The sequence below is a fragment of the Eubalaena glacialis genome, chromosome 14 (genome assembly GCF_028564815.1).
Source record: "Eubalaena glacialis isolate mEubGla1 chromosome 14, mEubGla1.1.hap2.+ XY, whole genome shotgun sequence".
Lineage (NCBI taxonomy): Eukaryota > Metazoa > Chordata > Mammalia > Artiodactyla > Balaenidae > Eubalaena > Eubalaena glacialis.
In genome coordinates, this window is record NC_083729.1 from 68980894 (window position 1) to 69005705 (window position 24812).

The window sequence follows — 24812 nt, forward strand, 5'->3', positions numbered from 1 at the left end:
TTTCAATGTTTCTCTGGGACATCAAGATCTTGGATGTGCCCAGTCCATCATTTTTCTCAAGTGTGTGCTTTTTTTAAACCTCGCTTTAGCATTGTGGTAGGACAATTATTATCTTAAAAGAAATAACTCCCTGAGTCTTTTGTATGACTCAGAGTTCAAAAAGTTAGGTTTTCCAATTATAATAGAAAAATGATTTAAAAATTTAGTGTTCAAGGACAGGCTAGTCTGTGTCCCAGTAGAAGGGCTCCTATGTTTCAGACACTGTGCAAGGCATTTCCTGTCTCTAATATTCACAAAAACCTGGTGAGATAGGTGTCTATTTTTACAAATGAGGTAGCTTGGGAGAGGAAAGTAGCTTGTCTAAAGTGGTACAGGAGATAGGTGATGAGGCTAATGTTTAAACACAGAAATGTCTGAGTTTTCAAAACTGTTTTAAACTCAGTTAAAAAAAATATCTCCAGACTATATTAGATTATGATGGGGAAGGTGAGGGATGGATATTCATTTTTTAAAAATCTCTCATTGTGACTCTAATGTACAGTTAGTTTTGAGAACCACTGCACTTAACATCTTGCTCCTAAGGAACAGCAGAATGGAGGTGAAATTCAAGGCAGGTCATTTTGTTCTAAATTAGGCAGCTAACCAAAATGTCCACATACCATTTTCAGTGAAGGGAGTAGAGTGACTAACTTGTCCTCGTTTGCTGGGGACTCCCCAATTTTAGTATTGAAAGTCCTGCATCTTGGGAAACGTCTTAGTCCCAGCAAACCAAGATGGCTGGTCATCCTACCAGCCACATATTTATGGAATTTAATTATCTGTAATAGCCTTTTTTTTTCTTTTTTTTCTTTTTTTTGGCTGCTCCATGCAGCATGCAGGATCTCAGTTTCCCGACCATGTATCAAACCTGTGCCCCCTGCACTGGGAGCATGGAGTCTTAACCACTGGACTGCCAGGGAAGTCCCTGTAATAGCCTTTTATAATTTAAAAATCCTAGATGTGTTCCTGAAAATTAGAGCACAATAGGGAGGTGGTATTCCTATGTATTTCTTTATGATTTTGCATAAGAAGCCCAAATATGTCCAGAAACATTCTTTGCTTTCCAATGAACAAGGTATCAGTGTTCTCACATTCTCACTTCACAGAGCCCTTAGTTTTGCAGAAATTTTAAAAGGGTGCCCCATCCCTTATCTCTCCCCACACCCCCTGCCAAAAGATACTTAGTGCCCCTTTTTAACCATTTAGATCCAAATATTTTCTTTTTTTAAAACATGTAAATTAATTTTATTGCATCCTTAAATCATAATTACTAATTGGGGTTGTGTTCATCTGCTGGCCACTATGTAACTTGCCAAATCTTGGAATCATATTGAACACTACCAACTTATTTCCACATAGAATTTCAGGTGGTATTTGCTTTTTATCACAGCAACTTCTGAAAACCCAGCTTCACAAATACATATCATCTTCTAAAGTAATATCACATGATCTAATGTTGAAACTGAACAACCTTGGGCTATAATCTCCAGTGGTTCTGACAGGTACTGCTGTTTTCCTTGAAAATTCAAAATGTCCCACAGGGGCTTCCCTGGTGGCGTAGTGGTTAGGAATCCACCTGCCAATGCAGGGGACATGGGTTCGAGCCCTGGTCTGGGAAGACCCCACATGCCACGGAGCAGCTAAGCCCGTGCACCACAACTACTGAGCCTGCGTGCTGCAACTACTGAAGCTCGCATGCCTAGAGCCCATGCTCCGCAACAAGAGAAGCCACTGCAATGAGAAGCCCGCACACCACAACTAGAGAAAGCCTGCACACAGCAATGAAGACCCAACACAGCCAAAATAAATAAATAAAAAAAAATTTAAAAAAATGTCCCACAATACCTCTTGAGTTCACAGTGGTGCCACAGGGCATCTCAGAAGACAGTTTGGGAACTGTGGGTCCATAGACATTTAATTCTGTCATGCAACCACTACATGAAAATATTCAAATGAATAGTCAACCTTAATGCTCTTTTGACATTTTGTAAGAAGCCTGTAAAACCTGTGTTAACAAACATTAATTCACATTTCTCTGGCTTAACTCCATGAAACTTATTCAAGTTTAAGAGAATATCATAAAAAATGTTGTGTTTATGACTATCTTACAGAATCTTCCTGGGGCACTTCTGGTTAACAGATCATACTGAAATATCCAGGGCAGTGATTCTAAAGCACTATTTTCGATGGAAACTTGTTAGGTTTAGGTTTGGGCAGAAAAGAGGTTAAGAACCACTGGTCAAATGGACTGTGTCATGTTAAAAGCAAAAATGTCTCTGAATACCACTATCAGTTTTCCTCCATTAACATCCACTGATGACCTTTGAAAACAGTCTCATGAAGTAAGGTCTTCAATGGTGCTCAGCCCATCTGTAACACTACCAGAGATAGTTCACTATTCCAGACACTTGTCTGACTTAACAAGATATTTAAAAAATTGATGCATAATTAATGTACAGTGAAATACACAGATCTTGGGTTTTCTCTTTGAATTTTTAACAACTGAGTGTACCCATGTATCCACCATGCAAATCAAGACATAGAGCATTTCCATCACTACTGAAAGTTACCTTGTCTTTTTTCATTCTTCCATCATTTTAATTATGGCTGTTCTTATATTTAACATACATTGAGTCATAATGTATTCTTACCTAACTGCTTTCATTTAATGATGCTTTTGAGGTTTACTTATTGTATACATTAGTTTATTTCTAATGTTGAGTAGTTTTCCACTGTATGAATCCACCACTTTATCCATTTTGGTTACAGTTTTGGGCTATTTTTAATAAGGCTCCTATCAACACTCTTGTACAAGCTTTTCTTGTGAACATATTTTTATTTTCTTAGGTAAATATGTAGGAGTGGTATTGCTGAGTTGTATGGTTAGTAAATGTTTACCTTTAATAAGAAACTGATGAACAGTTTTCCAAAGTGGTTGTTCCATTTTACACTTCCATCAGCAAACTAGGAGTGTTCCAATGGCTTCATATTCTTGGCAGCATTTGTTGATATTAGTCTTTTTCAGTCATTCTAGTGGATGTGAACTGGTGTATCATTGTACTTTTAATTTGTACTTCCCAGCTGACCTAAGATATAGAATACTTTTGAATAAATTTAAAATTTTGATTAAGTCCAACTTATCCTTTTTTTCTTTCTTTGTTGGTGCCTTCTGTGTCCTACCCCAAAAAAATCTTTACCTACTCCAGGGTCAAACACAGTCTATGTTTCTCCCTGCAACCTTTTGTCTCTGGGCTTTACATTTAGATCTATGATTCACCTGTGTGCGTGTGTGGAAAGTTAAGGGTTGAGGCTCATCTTATTTAATAGTTATTCAGTTGTTCCACCAATAACTGTTATATTCTCCTTTTCCCACTGTATTAACTTGACACTGTGGTCAAAAATTGATTATATATGTTTAGGTCTATTTCTGGACTCTTGATTCTGTTCCATTGATGTATTAATTTATTCTTATCCTAATATCATAGTCTTGATTACTGTAGCTTTATAGTAAGTCCTGAAACCAGAACGAGCAAGTCTTCCAACTTGTTCTTCCGTTTCAAGATCGGTTGGCTATTTTAAGGTCACTGTACATCTACATAAACTTTATTATTTTTTTATTTTTTGGCTGCATAGGGTCTTCATTGCTGCACACAGGCTTCCTCTAGTTGCAGCAAGTGGGGGCTACTCTTCATTGCGGTGCGTGGGCTTCTCATTGTGGTTGCTTCTGTTGTTGCAGAGCATGGGCTATAGGCACGTGGGCTCAGTAGTTGTGGCTCGCAGGCTCTAGACTCAGTAGTTGTGGTGCATGGGCTTAGTTGCTCCATGGCATGCGGGATCTTCCTGGACCAGGGCTCGAACCTGTGTCCCCTGCATTGTCAGGCAGATTCTTAACCACTGTGCCACCAGGGAAGTCCCAGCATGTGGGCTCAGTAGTTGCAGCATGCAGGCCCTAGAGCGCATGGGCTTCAGTAGTTGCAGCTCGCTGGCTCTAGAGGGTAGGCTCAGTAGTTGTGGTGCACGGGCTTAGTTGCTCTGTAGCATGTGGGATCTTCCCAGACCAGGGATCGATCCCATGTCCCCTGCATTGGCAGGTGGATTCTTAACCACTGAGCCACGAGGCAAGTCCCATAAACTTTAATTTTAATATTTTAATCAACCAGTCTTTGTTCTTTTTTTTTTTTTTTTTTAAAGCCTGATAGAATTTTGGCAGGGACTGCATACCTATTAATCAATATGGGGAGAAGATACCTTAAACAATAACTGAGTTTTCCAATTCATGAATATGATACATTTTTTTATTTAGGTTTAATTAATTATTTTTGGCTGCGTTGGGTCTTCATTGCTGTGCGTGGGCTTTCTCTAGTTACGGTGAGTGGGGCTACTCTTCATTGCAGTGTGCAGGCTTCTCATTGCAGTGGCTTCTTGCTGCAGAGCACGGGCTCTAGGTGTGTGGGCTTCAGTAGTTGTGGCACGTGGGCTCAGTAGTCATGGCTTGCGGGCTCTAGAGCTCAGGCTTAGTAGTTGTGGTGCCCGGGCTTAATTGCTCCACGGCATGTGGGATCTTCCCAGACCAGGGCTCGAATCCGTGTCCCCTGCATTGGCAGGTGGATTCTTAACCACTGCGCCACCAGGAAAGCCTTTATTTAGGTTAAACGTATTTTTTTTCTCAGCAATTTTCGTACTCCTCAGTGCAAAGTCTTTCTATAGGTTTGTTCCCAGGAATTTGATGTTTTTCACTGCTACTGAAGTGTTGTTTTAAAAATTTGTTTCCAGTTAAATCACTAGCATGCCCCTGGACTTTAATATTTGTAAGATCTTGCTAAATTCACTTATTGGTTCTGATTTTTTTTTTTTGTAGAGTGCCTAAGGTTTTCTACATAAACAATCCTGTGATTTGTGAATGACGACTCTTGTGTTTTAATCTTTATGCCTTTTTCTTGACTGATTGCATGGTTAGGACCTACAGAACAAGGATGAACAGAAATGGTGAGAGCAGACATCCTTGCTTTAATATTTTACCATTAAGTATGATGTTAAGTGTGGATGTTCTTTTGCAGATGCTCTTTATTAAAGAATTTATATTCCTGTTTTTGTACTGTGGGAGGGAGGGTGTTGAATTTTGTCCAGTGCTTTTCCTGTAATCATTGAGATGACTGTATGGGTTTCCTCTTTTATTCTGTTCATAGGTGAATTATACTGATTAAATTTTTAATGTTGACCCAAACTTGCCTTCCTGGAATAAACCCTATTTGGTCATGATGTATTAGTATTTTCCTTTTTATACATTGCTGGGTTCAATTTGCTAATATTTTAAGGATTTTTATTTCTATATTCATGAGGAATATTGGTTTATTTTCTTTTCTTGTAATACCTTTTTCAGGTTTTGTACCGCATACAGTATTTCTTAGGAGTCATCTATGTAAATATCATTTTATCACAAGCCTAACAAATGCAAAACTCAATTGTTCTGAGGTATGTTTTCATGGCCATTGAAAGGTTCCTAAAAGCCATATGAAAGAAGTAAAAACAAAAAGGTCATCTGTCTGATTCTGTAAAAATTTTACATTAAGTGAACAAAAAGCTGAAAAAACCCAGGGAGAGAATTGAGATGTGAGATAAATTGCTAACTCAAAGATTTGTATTTGCTAGTTGTTTTCTCTCCTTCATTCCATCCATTTCACAGTAACAGGAAAAAAAGAGGGGGGGGGGTTGGAAAAAGGAACTCTGCACTGAGGATTAGGCAAGCTTCACAAATGTTTTTGAATATCCTCAGATATAGTATATGATGCATAAAAATACTGAGATTCAAACTCCAAGCATAATGAAATTTCGTTGAAAACTATTGGGAATTTAAATCAATTTAGTTTTAAAAGCAGTTCTAATATTTTCCACTCTACAAAAATCAAGAGAAATCTCTCTGCCCAAGTTAAAAATGTAAGGGATCATCTAACACACCTTTAATTACAAATGCAAAAATTATAGGGAAATTTCAAATGTACACTTTAACAATAAAAAAGTTAGAAATTTCATACACAATAAAGTATCTGCCATTTACATAAAAAACAAAGGTCTGTGTGTGTGTATACACACATATGTACTTTCTAAGTAGAGAAAAGGTCGGAAAGGATAACAAAAGGAAAACAGCAGTTACCTCTGGGAACAACAATTGTGTTAAGAATGCTAAATCCTTTTTAGCAATGGCTTGAATTTTCTAGATGAGATTCTACTCTTCATAATTTGTGTAACCAAAATAAACTTTAAAAAACTGTTCATACCAGTGAATCATGAGTCTTCACTGCAGTAGAAATCACACACCAACCTGCTAAAATAAATTACATGCAGCTTCAAAACTAGGGGTGATAATGTCAGAGGCCACATGCTCAAATCCTACACATAATCAATTTTTTCCTGATTGTCTTTTGGGCAACAATTTGCATAATACATTTAGGATGGCCCTCAAGTTATTTAAACAAATAGATTTAACAGAAATTATTTTAGTAAACTCACTTTGAAAAATGTTCTCAATTTTTTTTTTTTTTTTAAACTCTCATACACATAGCATGTTTCAAAGTTTTTATTTTATAGTTATTGAGAGTGCCACAAAGAACTTTTTTTTTTTTTGGCTGTGCTGGGTCTTCATTGCAGCGCGCGGGGCTCTTTGTTTAGAGCCTCTCACTAGTTGCCGCACACAGGCCTAGTTGCCCCATGGCATGTGGGATCTTAGTTCCCCAGCCAGGATCGAACCTGAGTCCCCCGCATCTGAAGGTGGATTCTTAACCGCTGGACCACCAGGGAAATCCCTCAATTTCTTTTTGATTCAATGACCTTGCCTCACTTTCTTAATCACACAAATTTTTTATTAGAAAATGAATCACATGTGCTGAATATTTATTTTTAATAAATTAATTTTATTTATTTTTATTTTTGGCTGCATTGGGTCTTTGTTGTTGCACACAGGCTTTCTCTAGTTGCGGTGAGCAGGGGCTACTCTTCATTGTGGTGCATGGGGGCTTCTCACTGCGGTGGCTTCTCTTGTTGCGGAGCACAGGCTCTAGGTGTGCAGGCTTCAGTAGTTGTGGCACACAGGCTTAGTTGCTCCATGGCATGTGGGATCTTCCCAGACCCGGGATTGAACCCGTGTCCCCTGCATTGGCAGGCGGATTCTTAACCACTGCGCCACCAGGGAAGTCGCTGTGCTGAATATTTAAAATACTTGTTTCCTGTCTAGGCCTACCACCAATGACAAAACAACCACAACAAAAAATAGTAACTACCTAACAAGCGATAACTTAGTACACCAAAAACATACACAAATTTAAAGAAAATGGCAAATGAGGGAAACTATAACATAGCACAGCCAAAACATGAGTATCTTTGTTTTGTTTTTTGTTTTGTTTTTGTTTTTATTTTTGGCCGTGCTGTGTGGCTTGCGGGATCTTAGTTCCCCGACCAGGGATCGAACCTGTGACCTCGGCAGTGAAAGTGCAGAGCCCTAACCACTGGATGCCAGGGAATTCCCAGAACATCAGTATCTTTAAAATATAAAGCTCTTACAAATCCATAAGAAAAAGATGAACAGATATTTCAAAAAGAATTACAAATGGCCAAAAAACAAGTAGTCACTCTCTAATAGCCAAAACAAATAATTAAAATAAGATTTTTTTCACCTATTAAGTGCCAATGAGTTAAAAAAAAATGATAATACCTATTGCTGGTAGAGATTCATTGGCCTTCCTTAGACTTCTGTTGGTACAATACATTAGTACACATTTCTGAAGAACAATTTGACAAGCATTAGTTATCAAAAGCCCTAAAATGCCTTAATCAGAATACTTAACAAGTAATTCATCACGATTAAGATTTTCATTTAAACTCATTTGTAAACAGAGATAGTTAAAATGAAGAGAACTAAAAGAGGTTTTTATGGTTCAGGACAGAAGACCAACCAAAGCCAAACAGCTATAACAAGCTTCCTTCAACTCCTTTCTTAAGCTGGAAAAGTCGATGGAAAAATCAAATGGAAATGGAAATATGTTAAACTCTTACTGTTCCTGTGTGTCTAATTCCTGCAAACACCGCAAAAAAAGGGGCAGCCTGTCATGATACCAGAAGGTAGAAGGTGGAAGGAATGGAAAGACAGAGTCCTTGCTTTTCGGGTTTTGCAAATCCTCCCCTCCATTACTGGGAATAAAGAAGTGGCAACACTTTTTTTTTTTTTTTTCTTCTTTCTCCAAGCAAAAGAGCCAAGTGTGACTATATTAAAACCTCATTTTAGTACTTTCCTATAAAGTTCACTCAAACTTCTTTAATTACTGATTTAAGATGGTCTAGGTGATATTCTTCTATGAAGGATTCTGCTTGATTCAAAGCTTTTATTTTCACCAGAATAAGAATTATTTCTTTGACTTCATCCCTGAAAAAAAACAACAAAAAAGCATTTTCCCTCTTAGAAATGCAATGTGTAAGGGCACAGTGAATCATAAGTAGTTAATCTGAAACAAAAACTTTACCTTATGCCAATATCTAAAATAGCATAAAATATTTAGATGCTACCTTCTCCACATAATCATGAAGTTCCAATACAGGCTATTAGTGGAGGTATTCTGGCAAATTTTAATGTGAATGACTATAAAAAAGGAGAAAAGCACAGAGCAAATCTATCAGAAATCTGAGTTGTGGTTTGCTGCTACCCGCAGCTTATATGGGCTATCCTGGCAGCAGTATTTATCCACAGATATCATCAAATGCTACAATTTGAGGTTTTAACTTTTTTTTCTTTTTGGAGAGGTGGTTTACCAGAATATCACTGTATTTAAGTCCTTAAACATCTAGTGCTGTGAATGAGATATCCAAAACGGAGATCTAGCTACTGCTGGGTAAACGCCAGGTTGCAGACCTGTACTTAACAAATGTTGAGATTTTGAAATGGCTAGGAAAATTAAGAAGACATTAAAAACATGCTTGTTAAGAGGCTTTTGATTTATAGTTTTAATTTTAAATTCCCCTGTGATACAGTTTTCTGGAAGTGCTTATTTTGGAAGAGATTTACATTTAAAAATATGAACTAATATGCATGAGGTGTGAATATAAAATATTGAGTGATTCTAAAGGTCATACATGAAAATATCTCCTAACTCTTCAGTGACAGTCTCAGATTTTTAAAAGTAAAGTACAAATCTTTCTAAAAATTGCTGAGAACGGAACCCTAAACTATGCTTATGGAGGTACAAATAAAATATGCATTACCTGATTTCACTTGTAGATAATTTACGTGCAGACTGCAGTAAAAACTGGATGAAGTTTTCTAGCTGGGGAAAAGATGTTCTCATGGCAGAATTTTGGAACCATTTTTCTGGTAAACATGCTGCTATCTGATAATCAAAACACATTATTTTTAATAATGACAGTTATTATCTGAGGACTTTAGCTAACATAATTTCATTTAATCCTCATAGTACTCATGTTGGTTGAGTATTAGTCTTCCATTTTATAGTTCACGGTTAAATAACTTTTGAGAATTTCCCCTTTATTTGTCAAGGTTTTATACTTTAAAAAAAATCATATTTTGATACCGAGAGCTTAAAATAGACTACTCTTTATAAATACTTCCTAGTACTTGTGATACTTTCAATACTCTGTATTCCTGAGCGATTACATTGTACAAAACATTTATAACTAAACACCAGAAATGTGTAGACACAAAACACTTTTAGTTAACATACCTACATTTGACCCTTAAACAATGCAGGGAGTTACGGGCAGTGACCCATTCACAATTGAAAATCAGTGTATTAACTTTACAGTCGGCCCTCCATATCTGTGGTTCTGCATCCAAGGATTCAACCAGCTGTGGATTGTGTAGTACTCTAGTATGTATTTATTGAAACAATCCATGTAGAAGTGGACCCATGCAGTTCAAACCTGTGTTGTTCAAGGGTCAACTGTATAAAATAGGTACATTTAATATGATTTCACAGTAAGAAATTGGGTGAGTTTGTGTATAATCTACATGAACAAATAAATCAAGGTCATTCTAAGATACACTGAGTGAAAAAAATTAATTATGGCTTTGATTTTCTTGTAATTTAATACATTGCTTTAAATGTCCATGGCAGCATAAAGAGTCAATGTATGTGCATTCATTTTTTTCTTTTGGGGTGAAAAAAACCCCAAACAACACTTATCATCATCATGCCAAAGGTAATACATGATTTGGGGAAAAGTTTTGGAAAAAAAGAAAAATGTTAACAAAATAAAAAAGAAAAGAAAAACTTCCTCATAGCAGAAGGAAGAATTTTTTTTAAAAAGGAGAGAGAATGGGAGCAAGGAAAAATCTGAGATCATACTATTTAAAGAAATTCTTGGTTTTGCTATAGTTGGTAAGATCAAGATCAGTACGTACTTCTAGAAAGTAGAAAGTTGCACCATATATATATTATAAAATATGTTAAATGAAAGTTCTGGAATGCACTCTTTCTAAAATAAATCTGACTGGTCAACACTGAAAACACAGTTGAGGAAAATGATTTATCCTATTTTTTAATCACCTTTTTCAATTATCCAGAAAAAATACAGACACACTGATTGCCTAAGGCAGAAAGTCCTATAAGTCTTATTATGCAAACTGTATCTTTTTAAAGTTTAAAAACCAGCCCTTACTGGCTTGGAATTTAATGTCGTTTGCACTTGCTTTCCCCTTGTTTTGTACCACAAGTCTCAATAAAATTCTGAAGGAACTATCTAGCTTTTCCATAAATGATCCTGGGACTTATAAACACATTGTCTTGGCCTGGTTTTCTGGCCACAAGCTGTGGAAAGAATGTCATATATCCTCTTCCTTACTTCTGTATAGTAGAGCCTATGGTCAAAGAGAACTAAACTGAAACCTGAAACACACATAGGATGGATGATGATTGAAATTTCTGGTAGATAATGTAGTTTAAAACTACATGAAATAAAAACCACAGCTAGAAAAATGGAGGTTGTCTAGGAACTGCTAAATAACGTTACATATATATTTATATTTTTAAAAAATTTATTTAAGGATGTAAATATTTTCCCACATTCTTAAAAAATTTTCCTCATGACTTTTATCTTATGGATAGACACTAATGTTTTTAGACATTTAGATTCTTTCCAACTGTCTTCTATTATAAATAATGCTACAATAATATTCTTTGTATGTAGAAACCTTTATGCACATCTGATTTTTTAACATAGGATAATTTCCTAGAAGTAAAACTGCTAAGTAAAAGGGTATAAACTTTAAAGGTTTTATATCAATCATTCCAAAATAGTCTCCAGAGTTGTATTCCTCTTTCCACAGTTCAGAAACTATTTCCCAGAATTGCCACTCCACACGTTCTAGATGAATGGTATCCCTGGAATGATGTGGGGCTGTTGTTTCCCTGTGCTTATGACAATACTGGGAATTATAATGGAAATAACAGCAAAAAGTTTGCCAGCATAACAGGTAAAAACAATATCCTTAGTGTATTATTTGCAATTCTCTGATTATTAGTACTGTTAATATTTTCCACATGTTCAGAAGTTATCTTTGCATATTCTTTCTTTGGTGAATTAGGCAATTCACCATGTTGCATGTCTTTTGGTCATTTTCAATAAGAATATTTGAATTGTTTACTGCTTTTTAAAAATGTGGGTATTTATCCTCGTTATGCATTGTAACTTATTTCTCTGTTTTTCAACTTTCTTTTTAACTTTTCGTTATAGAAAATTTCAAACATAAACAACAGGAGAAAGAATAAGTATAGTGAGCCCAATGAACCCATCTTCCAGTTTTAACAATAATCAAATAATCCTGATACATTTTTGATTTACTGAAGTTTTATATTTTTGTCAAATCTATTATTTTTTCTCACCATTTTTGCTTTTAAGTTCAGAAAGGACTCCCTTAACATCAGGTATAGTCATTTATCTTCTTAGTACAATATTTTATAGTTTCATATTTTTACACTTAATTCTTTACTTCACCTGTAATTTACATTGGTATGTAGTGAGAGGTGAGGATCTAACATTCATTTTGTAAACAGTTAACCAGTATACTTTTTTTAAATACTGGGTTCTTCTGGGTTTCTAGTCTGTTAAATTAATTTGTTGTTAATGTGAGTACCACAATTTTAATTATTTTGCTACAAAACTGATTTTAATAACTAAATTTTAAAAATGATAAAATTAGAATCAGTTTCTATACAACTTACCTGGTTGCACTTTTTAACAACATCTGGCCCAGGTATGGCATTGAGAAGAGCTATAATAAGATAACGATTCAGCAGCTTCCCTAGTCCTAGCTCTTGCAAGGTGTCTTCTGGGAGGAGTTCATTCCAAAGAAGAATATTGCGGAAGAGCTAAAACACAATAAAATGTCAAGTGACTATGTACCTTTTCTCAAAGGAAAACCGTAATAGTATCCAACAAACATAAAAAGGTTGGTCAAACTCTTTTAAGCTCTCACTACAATTGGCACTGTTGGAACTGTCAATTTTAGAATCAACAGAAAACATTTCTGAATAAACACCTGATTCTTTCCAACCTCCATATATTTGTTCATCCTATTTTCATTTTTTTAGGACAACCGCTCAAAATCTATTTCAAATTACCTTGCTGGAGCCTTTCCTGATCAATAATCTTCCTTCTCAATCCATACTCTCCTGGAGGCTCGGGCCATCAGATACAAGACCGCAGGACCTCAGGATTCATAAAAGCACTCCTGTTAAAGCCAGTGCTACTGTTACCAATGTGTGACCTTGAGAAATCAATCAAACCTGAGAACCTCACTGCTTTAATATAGAAAATAAGATTAATAATAATCTGTGACTTTGGAGATACCTTGGGTAAAATACTTTTAAGAAAATCTAATAAAAGTAACATGGGTTGCATTTCCCTCCTCTAAATGCAGATCTTTCTGTGAATTTTATGGTATCTTCCACTTTCTTTCCAGTAATATATTTATCACGCTAGGTGCTAAACTACATCCAATTGTACTAATATGCAATGCCTTTTCACAACGTCATTTTTGATGTTGCTCCCTCTTCCTGAAAAGCCTTTTTCCTGACTCAACCACATGACAAGTATTGATTCACCCTATCAAAATTGTTCTTGCTGAGGTCACCCATTACCTTACCATCATCAAATCCAGTAAAAAAATTTCAGTCTTCCTTCCAATTCTCTTCAGTGGCATTAACACTCTGTCTTCGTTCTTGAAAGCCCTTCACTTAGTTTCCCTGATGCCACTCTCTTATGACCATTCTTAGTTTCACAACTCATTCTTAAGGCCTCTCTGAAGACTCCATTTTCTCTGCCCACCTCTTATCTCAGTATCTCCCAAGGGTCTATCCTTAGCCTTCTTCTCATGCTTCATGCAATCTCCTCAGAGGTTGTTATTCATGACCATGCCTCCAAATACTGCCTATATGTGGTTGACTCCCAAATCTCCAGCTCAGATCTGTCCCCTGCAACTCAGACTCATATATCCAATTGCCTCCATTTGTCCCATAGATATCTTAAATTCACCATGTCCAAAACAGATCTTATCTCTCCTCCCAAACCTTTTCTTCTTCCTGTAACCCCTCCAACGCCCTCAAAGAATGTCATCATAAGTTACCAGGTTGCCAAAGTCAAAAACTTGACTAACACCCTACATTGTTCACACGTAATTAATATCTTTTGAATCCATCTTTTCCTTACCTTCCTTTGCCACTGACTTAGCACCGACTTCATCCTGTATCGTTTAGACCAGGGGTGAGACAACTATGGCTTGTGAGTTAAATACAGCTTACTGCCTGTTTTTGTAGAGTTGGTGAACTAAGAATGTTTATTTATTTATTTATGTATGTATTAAAATATTTATTTATTTATTTGGCTGTGTCAGGTCTTAGTTGCGGCATGAGGGATCTTCATTGCAGCACGTGGGACTGTGGCACGTGGGCTCTTTTAGTTGTGGCATGTGGACTCTTAGTTGTGGCATGGGGGATCTAGTTCCCTGACCAGGGATCAAACCTGGGCCCCTGCATTGGCAGCGTGGAGTCTTAACCACTGGACTGCCAGGGAAGTCCCAAGAATGGTTTTTATAATTTTAAATGATAGTAAAGTTTACTGAACCAAAGACATGTGCTCATTTGTTTACATATTGTCTATGACTATTTGTACTACAGTGGCGGAGCTGAACAGTTCAACAGAGACCATATGACCTACAAAGCTTAAAATATTTACTGTCTGGTCCTTTACAGAATTTTGCTGATCTTCACTCTATAGTAAACTTTTTAAAAAATAAAAACAATTATTTTTATTTCTGCCGTTTTCTGCTTACCTTTAGACCTGACCAGAACTGTCTTTCTTGGAACTTTGAATGTGGTGACATTCTGTTTTCTACAGCACTAATTTGAAGCAAAAGAAAGAGAAAGAAGAAAATGCAAATGACTGTTCATCTTTCAGAAACAGAGTTTAAAAAACTGAATGGTTTTGTTTTTTTAAAATCAACCAAGCTAAGCCTTAACAGAATATAAAGGGAGGTGCTCTGGTGATATCTACTAAAATTACAAATGCATGCACACTTTTGACTCAATAAATCCATGTCTGAGAATGCCTTCTGCAGATACATTTCCACATGTACAGAATAATATGTCCATAAAATTATTCCCAACCTTGTTAGTAATGGTTTACTGCTTACATGCTCATCAATTACAGTACATCTATATAATGGCATATTGTGCAGCTTAAAAAAGACTGAGGAAACAACTTATGTGACGACATAAAAAGATCTCAAAGATGTACTAAGTCAAAAAAGGAAGGTACAAAACAATGGTTATGACTACAATATACTTACTTTATAAGTAAATATATAAAAAAGGAGAGGAAAATAAGATTAATTCTAATTGCATTGTAAGTATTAAAATTCTATAAGTATTTAATTCTAATTGCATAAAGAAATTCTGAAAAGGTAAAATAATTTACCAACATTGAGCATTCTTGCATGCATGTATGTGTACAGAGAAGGAAGGGCAAAAACTGGGTGGATGGAGGTCAGGAATGGGAGGGAGTAAGACTTTTCATTTTAAACATAAACAAAATTTAAAAATACACATTCATACTTTTTAACCATGGGACTATATTACTTATCTAAAATATTACAAACCTTACTGGGGGGGAATTTTTACACGCAGGCATCTCTTCAGGATTCACATTAACTAGCAAGCTTAGAAGTTCCTTTCTTTTCTTTCCATACAACTCTTCCATCCTGTAAGTACTCTACAGCTTCAGTTCATGGTCCATTACTATAACTGATGCCTTCTTAGCAAATATAAGAATATGTATCAAATACTACTTGTTTGATCATTTAAAGGTAAATATAGAATTCAAAGATGCAGTTTCTGGCCCCTCAGTGATGTTCCAGGCCTTATGCTGGGCTTTCTGTGTCAGGCATTGTTCTGAGCACTCCCTTCATCTTCACAACGTCCTGTGAGGCAGGCATTAATTTAATGCCCAATTTTATATACAAGGACACTGATGCACAGAAAGGCCCAAGGTCAAATATCTAGTAATGGTGAATCTGGGCTCCAGAATCTGTGTTTCTAACCACTCTGCCATGCCAACTGTCATGTTCTTAGGAATATCATTAAAAAACAACCACCACCCCCAACCAAAAAAAACCCCTAAAACCTATGTCCAAGTGCCAGACATCATACACGGCAATATAAAAGGTGACTGAAAAATATTTGTTGAAATCTCAATTTGCATCTTAATAGGTATGTGTGTTTTGAAACCACTTAATACTGTTAGTTTCTTCTACATTACACTCTTAAATAAATCTGTATTGCAGGAGTAACTATTTCATAAAATCTAGAAATTAGCAACTCTTACCTCTCTGGATATAGAGGAATAAAAACATCATCATCTATTGCCTTCTTCATTCTTGAAACAATGGGTTTAAGTAAATCCTATTTTAAAAAAAATTAAAAGCATCACTGATAGTTACAGGTAGAAATGTGTTTACCAAAAGAAGCAATTTTAACAGAATAGTGCAAATTTGTACACACTCACAGACTTAGGTGTTAAAATAACTATCAATTAGGTACAAGAGAACTTCATTCATCCATGTTGTTGCATGTTGCAGTAGTTGGTGCCTTTTCACTGCAGCACAATATTCTGTTGCATGATGGAACATTTATTTTAACGGTCTTCAGTTTAGGGGTTACTATGAATCATGTTGCTATAAAACTTCTTGTAGAACATGTCTTTTAGTATGCATAGGTATACAATTCTAATGGATATATGTAGAGATGGAACTGCTGGAATACAGTTCATGTTTATATGTTCAACTTTGTACAGAATGCCAAATTGTTTTCTGAAACAGTGGTATCCCATTTATATTCCCACTAGCCATGTATGAGAAATCCTGTTTCTCTACACCCTTACTAAATCCTGGTATTTTTAGGGTTTTTAAATGCTTGCAATTCTGGTATGTAGTCATATTTTATTATGTTTTAATTTTTATTTTCCTATTGAGTAATGTGATGTTGAGCATCTTCTCATATTCTTATTTACCATTTGGATATGCCCCTTTGCAAAGTACCCAATTAAGCTGCTTGTCTACATATCTGTTTTTTTTTTTTTTTTAATTTAAATTAGGTTCTATCTCTTATTGATTTGTAGATGCTTTTTAAATACAGTTTCTTCACTGGTTTGTCAATATCCTTTGACATAGTATATTCACTTTGGCAAACTCATTTTATTGTTTGTATATCAAAAATTGAAAATAACCAAAACATTGAATCATGGGAACTTTTAAGGACATGTTATGTCCATCCAGTGCATGAAGTATTTAGCTAAAGTTTATGAAGACTGTAGTAACATGCAAATTTAAATGTTTAATATTTAAGTGGAAGAAGTAGGATACGAGTGTACATGTCCATTAGTATTATAATTCTGAAATAAAAGGTAGGCTGAAAATATCCTACAATGGTATCAGTCTTTGTACTAGGATAAAAATTTCTATAATAAGATACTGGTCTTACACTTAAAAAAGGAATCCATATTTGAAAAATGGAAACAGCATACTACATACTAGAGGGAAAGTTATTTTTTTAAGTCAGTGACAATGTGTGTAGCACAAATTATGCTGTCATATACCCTATACTAATTAAGTTACTCATAAATGTAGAATTCAACCAAATATATTTTTTCATAAAAGGTATATCTAACTGAAGTCTTGTTTCTCTTTTCACTTAAATATCTGTAACATATTCCTCAAATGGCTGCATATCAATATTAACATTAAAAACAAATAAAAACTCAATTTTCTTTTACTCTCTCAAACATTTTGAATTCTTTTAAAATACAATTATGCTTTGATTTTTTTCCACTTAATATAAATGATTTTGAATCTCAGCCTTGATAAATATTTCCATATTAATTTTTGTTTCTTAAAAATAGTTCTCTAAAAAATGCTATAAAGGAGTTTATTGAGTCAAATGACAGAAGTAGAATATGGATGGTAGATTAAGTACTGTTAAATTTACTGAAATTGCTAACTGTACTATGGTTATGTAACAGACTATCCTTAGCAAATACGCAACTTACTCTCAAAGTGTTCAGGAGAAAAAAAATCGTGTGTGTGTGTATATCTAATGGGAGAGCAAATACTAATGCAAATGGGGCAAAATATTAACGACAGGTCAATCTGGGTAAAAGGCCTATGAATATGCTATTTTTATTCATGAGAGTTTTCTGTAAGTTTGCCATTATTTCCAAATAATTGTTTAAAACAAAAGAAAACTTAAATTCACATATTTTATAACTCGGAGCTCATTAACTTTTCCAAGTAGTAAAATACCTTTGGTGGAAAAAAAAAGTTCTCTAAAGAGTAAAGTTTTAACAACTACACACACTTCTGTATATAGACTTTATTTTTATTTTATTATTTTCTTATTGAAAGATTCTTTGAATTCTATAATGCTTTACAATTTTCAGAAGTTTCACACACATGATAAAAATATGGGATGCTTCACGAATCTGTGTGTCATCCTTGCACAGGGGCCATCCTAATCTGTGTATCATTCCAATTTTAGTATATGTGCTGCCGAAGCGAGCACTATATAGAGACTCTAAAACAGCTCTGAAAAGGCACTTAAAAGCTCTAGCTAGTAGTTTTTATGATGCTCTGCATATCCATAGTGATAATCCTGGGTGGCATGGGCAGATGTTGAGGCCCTCAGGGGAGAATGAGAGTAGGTGCTCACCACAGCAAGAGCAGCATTACTTTTGTGTGTGTCTGTGTACAGGGGTGTGTAAGACTTTATTTGAAAAAGTTTCTGTGGATAGAAAAAGAAATCTGAAAACTACTAATCTATCTAAGCATTCATCTGATGTCACTTTCACACTTCCACTAACCGGTCAACCAACCTTTCTTTGCACTATCCCCTGAGGCTGTGCATAACTTCGGGCATCTTTTGACTATTAGATTTCAGTTGATGAGAAACAAACTTCTCTCCCCTACACCTTCCATACGTTGGTCCTGGTTTACTTCTCAGGATCATGCAGAGCAAATCTAATCATCCTTCCATATGAAAACTCTTCAGGTTTAAGATTGATATCTCACTTTTCTACATTTTCTCTTTCCCATACCATCTTAGACACTCTCCATTTAATATACTTTAACCTAAAATTAAATGCAAAATACCCAGGGAAGTCTTACTTGTGAGGAAAGCACATACAACATTTTTACTCAAAAGAGCAGACACCTAGTAGGATGAACTCCCATTAGTCTTTCTGCTACTCAAGTGACACTGTTGACTCATATTGGGTTTACAGTTGATTATAATCCCTCTCTGTGTTACCTATGTTGCTTCAAAGCTGTGCCTCTCCCATCTTTTATTTATGCAGTTGAATTTTTGAACACAATGGTAGGACATATGTATATTCCTCTTACATTTTATGTTTTGAGAGTCAGTCCATTTTCTCAGTATTTTGAAATTCTTTTGGATTCTAATTCTATTATCCATAGATCTATGATAGAATTCCTAGCTTTCAGCATCAAGAAATTTTATTAGCATGTATTTCACATCTTCATCCAGTTCAATAAAAATACTGAACAGGACAAAGCTGAGAAGATTCTGGCCCTATGGGTCAGTATTCTTTAGGTATACTCTACCTGTTTTCTTTATATCTAACTATACCATATCTTTTCCCATTTGATATATAAGAAAATCTTAACATATTTAAATACATTATCTACTGTACCTGTACAGTTCCTTATTTATCAGTGAAAGTAACTGAGACAATATGGAAGAATATGCTTTGATAAACAGTTGTTTGTATTTAGGAACCCCATCAATGAAAGATTACAGTAAACACTGCTTTCTTATTTTAAGTGCTTGTAATCCATCTCTGTAATAATCTATTTTAGAACATTAACCAGAATCAAAACTATTCTCACCAGACATTAGTTTACAGAATCATTTGCTTTTCACTTCAAAATCAGGAACTATGCTGTCTGACTTGTTCTTCTGGAACCTTTCTCATTCTCTTCAATTCTTAAATGTCACTGAAAAAAATTGAGTGAGCTCACTGGCAAACTGTGTTACTAACCTGGAATATTACATAGTACACTGATTCTCAAGTAGGGGTAATTTTGCCATGCCTCAGAATATTTTATAAGTCTAGAGATATTTTTGGTTGTCAAGACGGGGAAGTGCTACTGGCATCTAGTGAGTAGAGGCCAGGGGAACTTAACGCATAGGACAGCCTCCCACAAAGAACTATCTGTTCCAAATGTCAAGAGTGCCAAAGTTGAAAAGTCCTGATGTAGTTCTAGTCTCCTACGAATGCAAAGACCCCATTTCCAACATTCAGAGTGGGAGGGCTTCCAGAATTAAAATTACCAGTATAAAAACTTCATGAGTGAATCCATAACACGGTTGAAAGACTTTAGTAGTTACAAAGTGCTGGGTCTGCCACTTTTATCTTTTAAAAGTGACTTGGAACTCTGGGCCCCAGCTTCTTCACCTGTAAAATGCAATTAAAGTCAACACATTTTACAAGGTTGTGAGGATCAAATGAGAAAATGTGAAAGTGTTTATAAAATGGCAAAGCACTATTTACATTTGGGCTATAATTAAATAATCCCACATAGAGAGCAAATACAGGATTATATAGCTGCTTCCTTGTAGCTCTAACCTACTAATCTTGGTTCTATGCTTTATAACAACACAGAATAAATCTATTCCTTCTTCAAATATAAACACTATCTCTATGCACATCTTCTTTTAAGTTGAATCTCTCTAATTCATGCATGATTTTCACATGTTTTTATCCTGTTGGAGGTAAGTGGAAAATGCCCTTTCTCCATCAGTTGCTACTGTTCAAATCCTATTCCTTCCTTCAGGTCCCTGCTCAAATGCCACATCTAACAAAAATTCTTTCACTGCAGAAAGTAATTTCTCTCTCCTGCCTCTCTTTTGAGGTTTCATAGCCCTTTATCTGGGCCACTCATGGGGAGGCAATGTGGTCAGTGAGATGAGCCTGGGCTTTAAAGTAAGACTAACCAAGGTACAAATCCTAGTTCTGACTCAAGGCTTTACTGTGAACAACTTTTCAAGATTCAGATTCTTCAACTGTAAGATTAAGCTGTCACCGTTGTTAACAGGATTGCTGGGACTAAGTGGGATGATACAGGAATGAGACCTAACAGAGTGCCTAGTACATAGCAGGAATTAGATAAACAAGTGCTCCTTGTCACTCCCACTTACTTCCTATTTGAAATAACAGTTTATGTACATCTTGTTTCCTCTAAGATAACATGTTTCTTAAAGGCAGAATCATGCTAGTATCCCTATTCTCCCTCTTATTTATTACAGCTTCCCTCCTTCATGACAGCAATTCCAAGTGCTAAAACTTACTGGTGTTCAGAATATGAATATGACATGTCTCCTTGCTTTTTCAACCACCTTGGTTATTCCACTCTGGGTACCCTCCAGTCTGTCAATCTCTCTCGTAATTCTCTTAAAACTCAACATAAAATTGGTTTACTTATTTAACTGCATGAGTATACAATATTATTATCAACAAACAGAATGATAAAAAAGAGTACTACAATAAGAGTAAGATTCAACACTCTCAACAGAGCCTCTAAAAAGTTCCTTCCTCTTTATGTCTTATGTTCAGTGAAACTCAATTCTAAATTATGCTAAGATGAGAATCTATCCTATTGAAGCTTGAATCCTCAAAGAGATTACTGTTCTCAACTTTGGCAGATTATAGAAAACTAGTTAATATAATAAATGTTAACCTAGTTTTAAAATCATTGTTAAAGTAAGGTCATAATACTACTAGACTTTTGCCAAAAAACAAAGGTAATTCGTTTTTTTTTCTTTTAGAAGGAATGAATTTGCACTAATGTATTTATGCCTTTTCGTCTCTGCAGGGCCAATGTATAGTCACAAACCTGAAAGACAGCTGGCTGGGCCATGAGAACACAAAGCAGACCACTGAACAGAGAGAAATAAGCTAATAAGAATGAAAGTAATAATCTGGATCTTATTGAATGTATGTGTATCCTTTTATAAGCATTACCATTCCTGTAAGAATGTTCAGAAATATCAAGGTGTATTCTTTCATCTTATTAATTATAAAGAGCAAAAAATGGTCAATCCTAAATAGTTTTCCCTAAATAGTTTTCTGATAATTACTTCTTCTGCATCTTCTGTAAACAAAGATTTATAATAAATTATATTGATTTACAAATATATCAAGAAATTCATAATTCTAGAAATTATTACCTGTTTGCCTTTACTAATAACTTCATTTTCACAAGTGGAATGTTCTTCAAGAATTATTCTGCTCTGTGTTATTAAATTTGTTGTCTGTGAGGTTGACAAGGGATCCCAAATGAATTCTACAAAGTCTGAAACAAAAATTTTTGGTGGTGCACAATTTAGTTACTAGACTAAGCTTTGCTTATCACATATAAACAATTGAGGCCTTTAGCAAACACTACTTCCCTCCTTATGTGGTTTAAAATCCATGACAATCAGTACCATTACGTATTTGCATACACTCTCTTTTGTTGCAGTCTGGCTCAACTGCAACCCTAGTTAAATCACCTTGTCACAGCATCTGTGCCTGCAACCATGCAGCTAAAACATGGCTGGAAAAAAATACACTTTAAATTGATCACCATGAAACTCCAGTGAGACCTTAATGCTGCCCAGCAATCACATTCTGTTTCCCTGGTCCATTCTCTTTCCCTGTGGCCTAGACAATTATTTCCTGCCTTATCCTTCCCCCTTGCTCTCAGTTAATGGACTTTACTCTTCCAGGTGACTATTTCTTATGTTTTCTTTTCTCCACACTTGCTCTCACTCTCAGCTGATTACTTCCCCATTTGATGAGAAAAATAGAATCAATCAGAAGAGAAGCTCCACAAGCTCCTCCTACAGCATCTACACAACTACCAGCACCTGTGCTCATAAACTGTAACTTGTCTCCCATTCCTATGGACGAAGCACTACACTCCTTGCCAAGGCCAACCCTTTATTTGTACAAAAGACCCCAACCCCTTTGGCTTTCTTGAAGATCCTGTTCCTGGAATTCTGCCCTCTCACTTCTACTGGATCTTTTCTATCACTCTACAATTATTTCTCTTGTATTAAAAATAATCCCTCTCTTGACCCTACTTTCCCCTCCAGTGCTGCCTTATTTCTTTCCTTCATTTTATAACAAAATTACTCAAAAAACTTCCTATCTCCAATTTCTCTCCTCAAACTCCTGAATTCACTTCAGTTAGGCCTTACCTCCAACTATTCTCCTAAACTACTCTTACCAAGTCACAGATAACCTTCACATTTGTAAAATCTAATGGTTGATTCTACTCCCCATCTGATTTATCAGCAACAATTGCAACACTTTTCTTTACTTGGCTTCCAGGATACTACTCCCGTTTCCCACCTACCTCTCTGGTCTCTTTTACTGTCTGCTTGTCATCTTGTTGACTTTCTAAATGCTGGAGTACCTCAGGATTCAGGTCACTTACCTTCTCTTTCCTATTTATATTTATACTTTATATAGAATTCAACCACTTTCCAGCCACCTCCACTTTTAACACTCAAGCCTAAGCTACTATCATCTGTTGCTTGGATTACTGCAAAAGCTTCCTAACTGGTCTGCCTACAGTTCATTCTCAATACAATAACCAGAGTAATCCTGTTAAAATGTTAAGGCAGATCTTGTCACTTCTCTGCTCTAAACTCTCCAACTGTTTCTCACTCTTTCACTTAAGTAAAAGTCCTTACAAATGATTATAAGGCCCCATATGACACAGACACTTCATCCTGCTCACCACTTCTTAGTCTCCCCCTTGCTCATTCTACTAAAGTTACCCTGGCTTATGTGCTGTTTTTCAAGCAAATCAGGCTAGCTCCTGCCTCAGGGCCTTTGTACTTGCTGTTTCTGCTGCCTTGGATGCTGTTACCTCAGATATTCATATGGCCCACTTCTTTACTTCCTTTTGGAATCTGCTCATTTGTGACCTTCCCAGGAAAGCTTTCCCTGGCCAACCTATTTTAAATTGCACTACTCTTTCATAATTTGTATCTCTTTCCCTTACTTTATTTTTCTCCTTGGCCATTTTAACCAACATACTCTAGATTTTATTTATTTATCTTGTTTATCATTTGTCTTCTTCATGGAATGTAAGCTCCATGAGAGCAGGGATTATTATTTTGTTCATTGCTGTATACACTGAAGTAACAACTGTGCTTGACCCTTGTAAAATACATGTTAAATAACTTTTTTAAATTTAAATAGGTTAAAAAGAAACACCCCAAGTCAAATATAAAACAGTGATTTCTCAGGCATCTAGAAGGTTAGGCTTGTAATAATCTTAGAAATATTTGGGCAACTAACACTGAGAGCCTACTATGTGCCTAGCATTAACGACAGGAAACAAAGCAATAAGTAAGACTAGGTAACTGCCTCTGAACAATTCTGTCTAATGGCAAATACAAAAGTTTAGGTAAGCAATTATAATTAAATGTGTAGATGCCACCCTAAGTATGAGTTCAGAGTGCTACAGGAACCCTGAAAGGTATGCCTAATCCAGTTCCTAGAAGTGATGTCCATACTGAGTTCTGAAAGATGAGGAGAAGTTAGCTAGATGAAAGAGGTAGAGTTAGGGGATTTGTCAAGTGGATGGAGGGTAGAAGATATAAAGGCCAAGGAGAATATAGCTGAAGTCCAGTAGAGGTGGAAATGAGGGGAAGAAGGAACCGAGCTTGGCAGGAGATGGGGCTAAAGCACTACTAAACAGAGACAAAATCCTGAAAGGCCTGGAAAGCATGTTAAAGAGTTTAGACTTCATCCTAAAGACAGTTAAGAATAATTAAAGTGTTTTACGTGAGGTATGACAGAATCAGACATATTTTAGATAGATCACCATGGTTTTTGTATAGAAAATGGGTTAGAAAAAGGAAAAAAAAAAACAGACTTGGCAATTGCTTATATAAGGAGGTAAGAAAAAGGGAGGAGTGGATGACTTGAAAGTTCTGGTTTGAATATGTGGGTAGATGGAGGTACCATTTTCTAGACAAGGAATATAAGAGGAGCAGGTCTGCAGCAAAGATGACAAGTATGATTTTGCATGTGGAGTTTGAGTTGTCAAGTAGATGTACTCAGAAGGTACTTTGATAAGAGAGATCTGGTGCTCTAAGAAGACATCTGGACTTGTTCTTCCAGTTCTTTTTGATTTAAAATGAAGCAGA

The 24812-nt window shown here is 35.7% G+C and overlaps 1 protein-coding gene and 1 non-coding gene across 2 annotated transcripts in view; both read right to left on the reverse strand.

Annotated features, from left to right (window-relative positions):
* Positions 1-6926: 6926 nt before the first annotated feature.
* The window catches only part of GCFC2 (GC-rich sequence DNA-binding factor 2), a 72271-nt gene continuing 54385 nt past the window's right edge, over positions 6927-24812 (reverse strand). The window contains exons 12-17 of the mRNA XM_061210688.1: positions 21834-21958; positions 15919-15995; positions 14369-14435; positions 12261-12407; positions 9286-9410; positions 6927-8452 (exon numbers count right to left, since the gene is read on the reverse strand). Of these exons, the coding sequence (XP_061066671.1) occupies positions 8335-8452; positions 9286-9410; positions 12261-12407; positions 14369-14435; positions 15919-15995; positions 21834-21958 (659 nt within the window). The 3' untranslated portion in view covers positions 6927-8334. The remainder of the gene's footprint in view (positions 8453-9285; positions 9411-12260; positions 12408-14368; positions 14436-15918; positions 15996-21833; positions 21959-24812) is intronic.
* Positions 18046-18149, reverse strand: LOC133074863 (U6 spliceosomal RNA). The gene has a single exon (XR_009697269.1). It is a non-coding gene; the product is annotated as a U6 spliceosomal RNA (small nuclear RNA).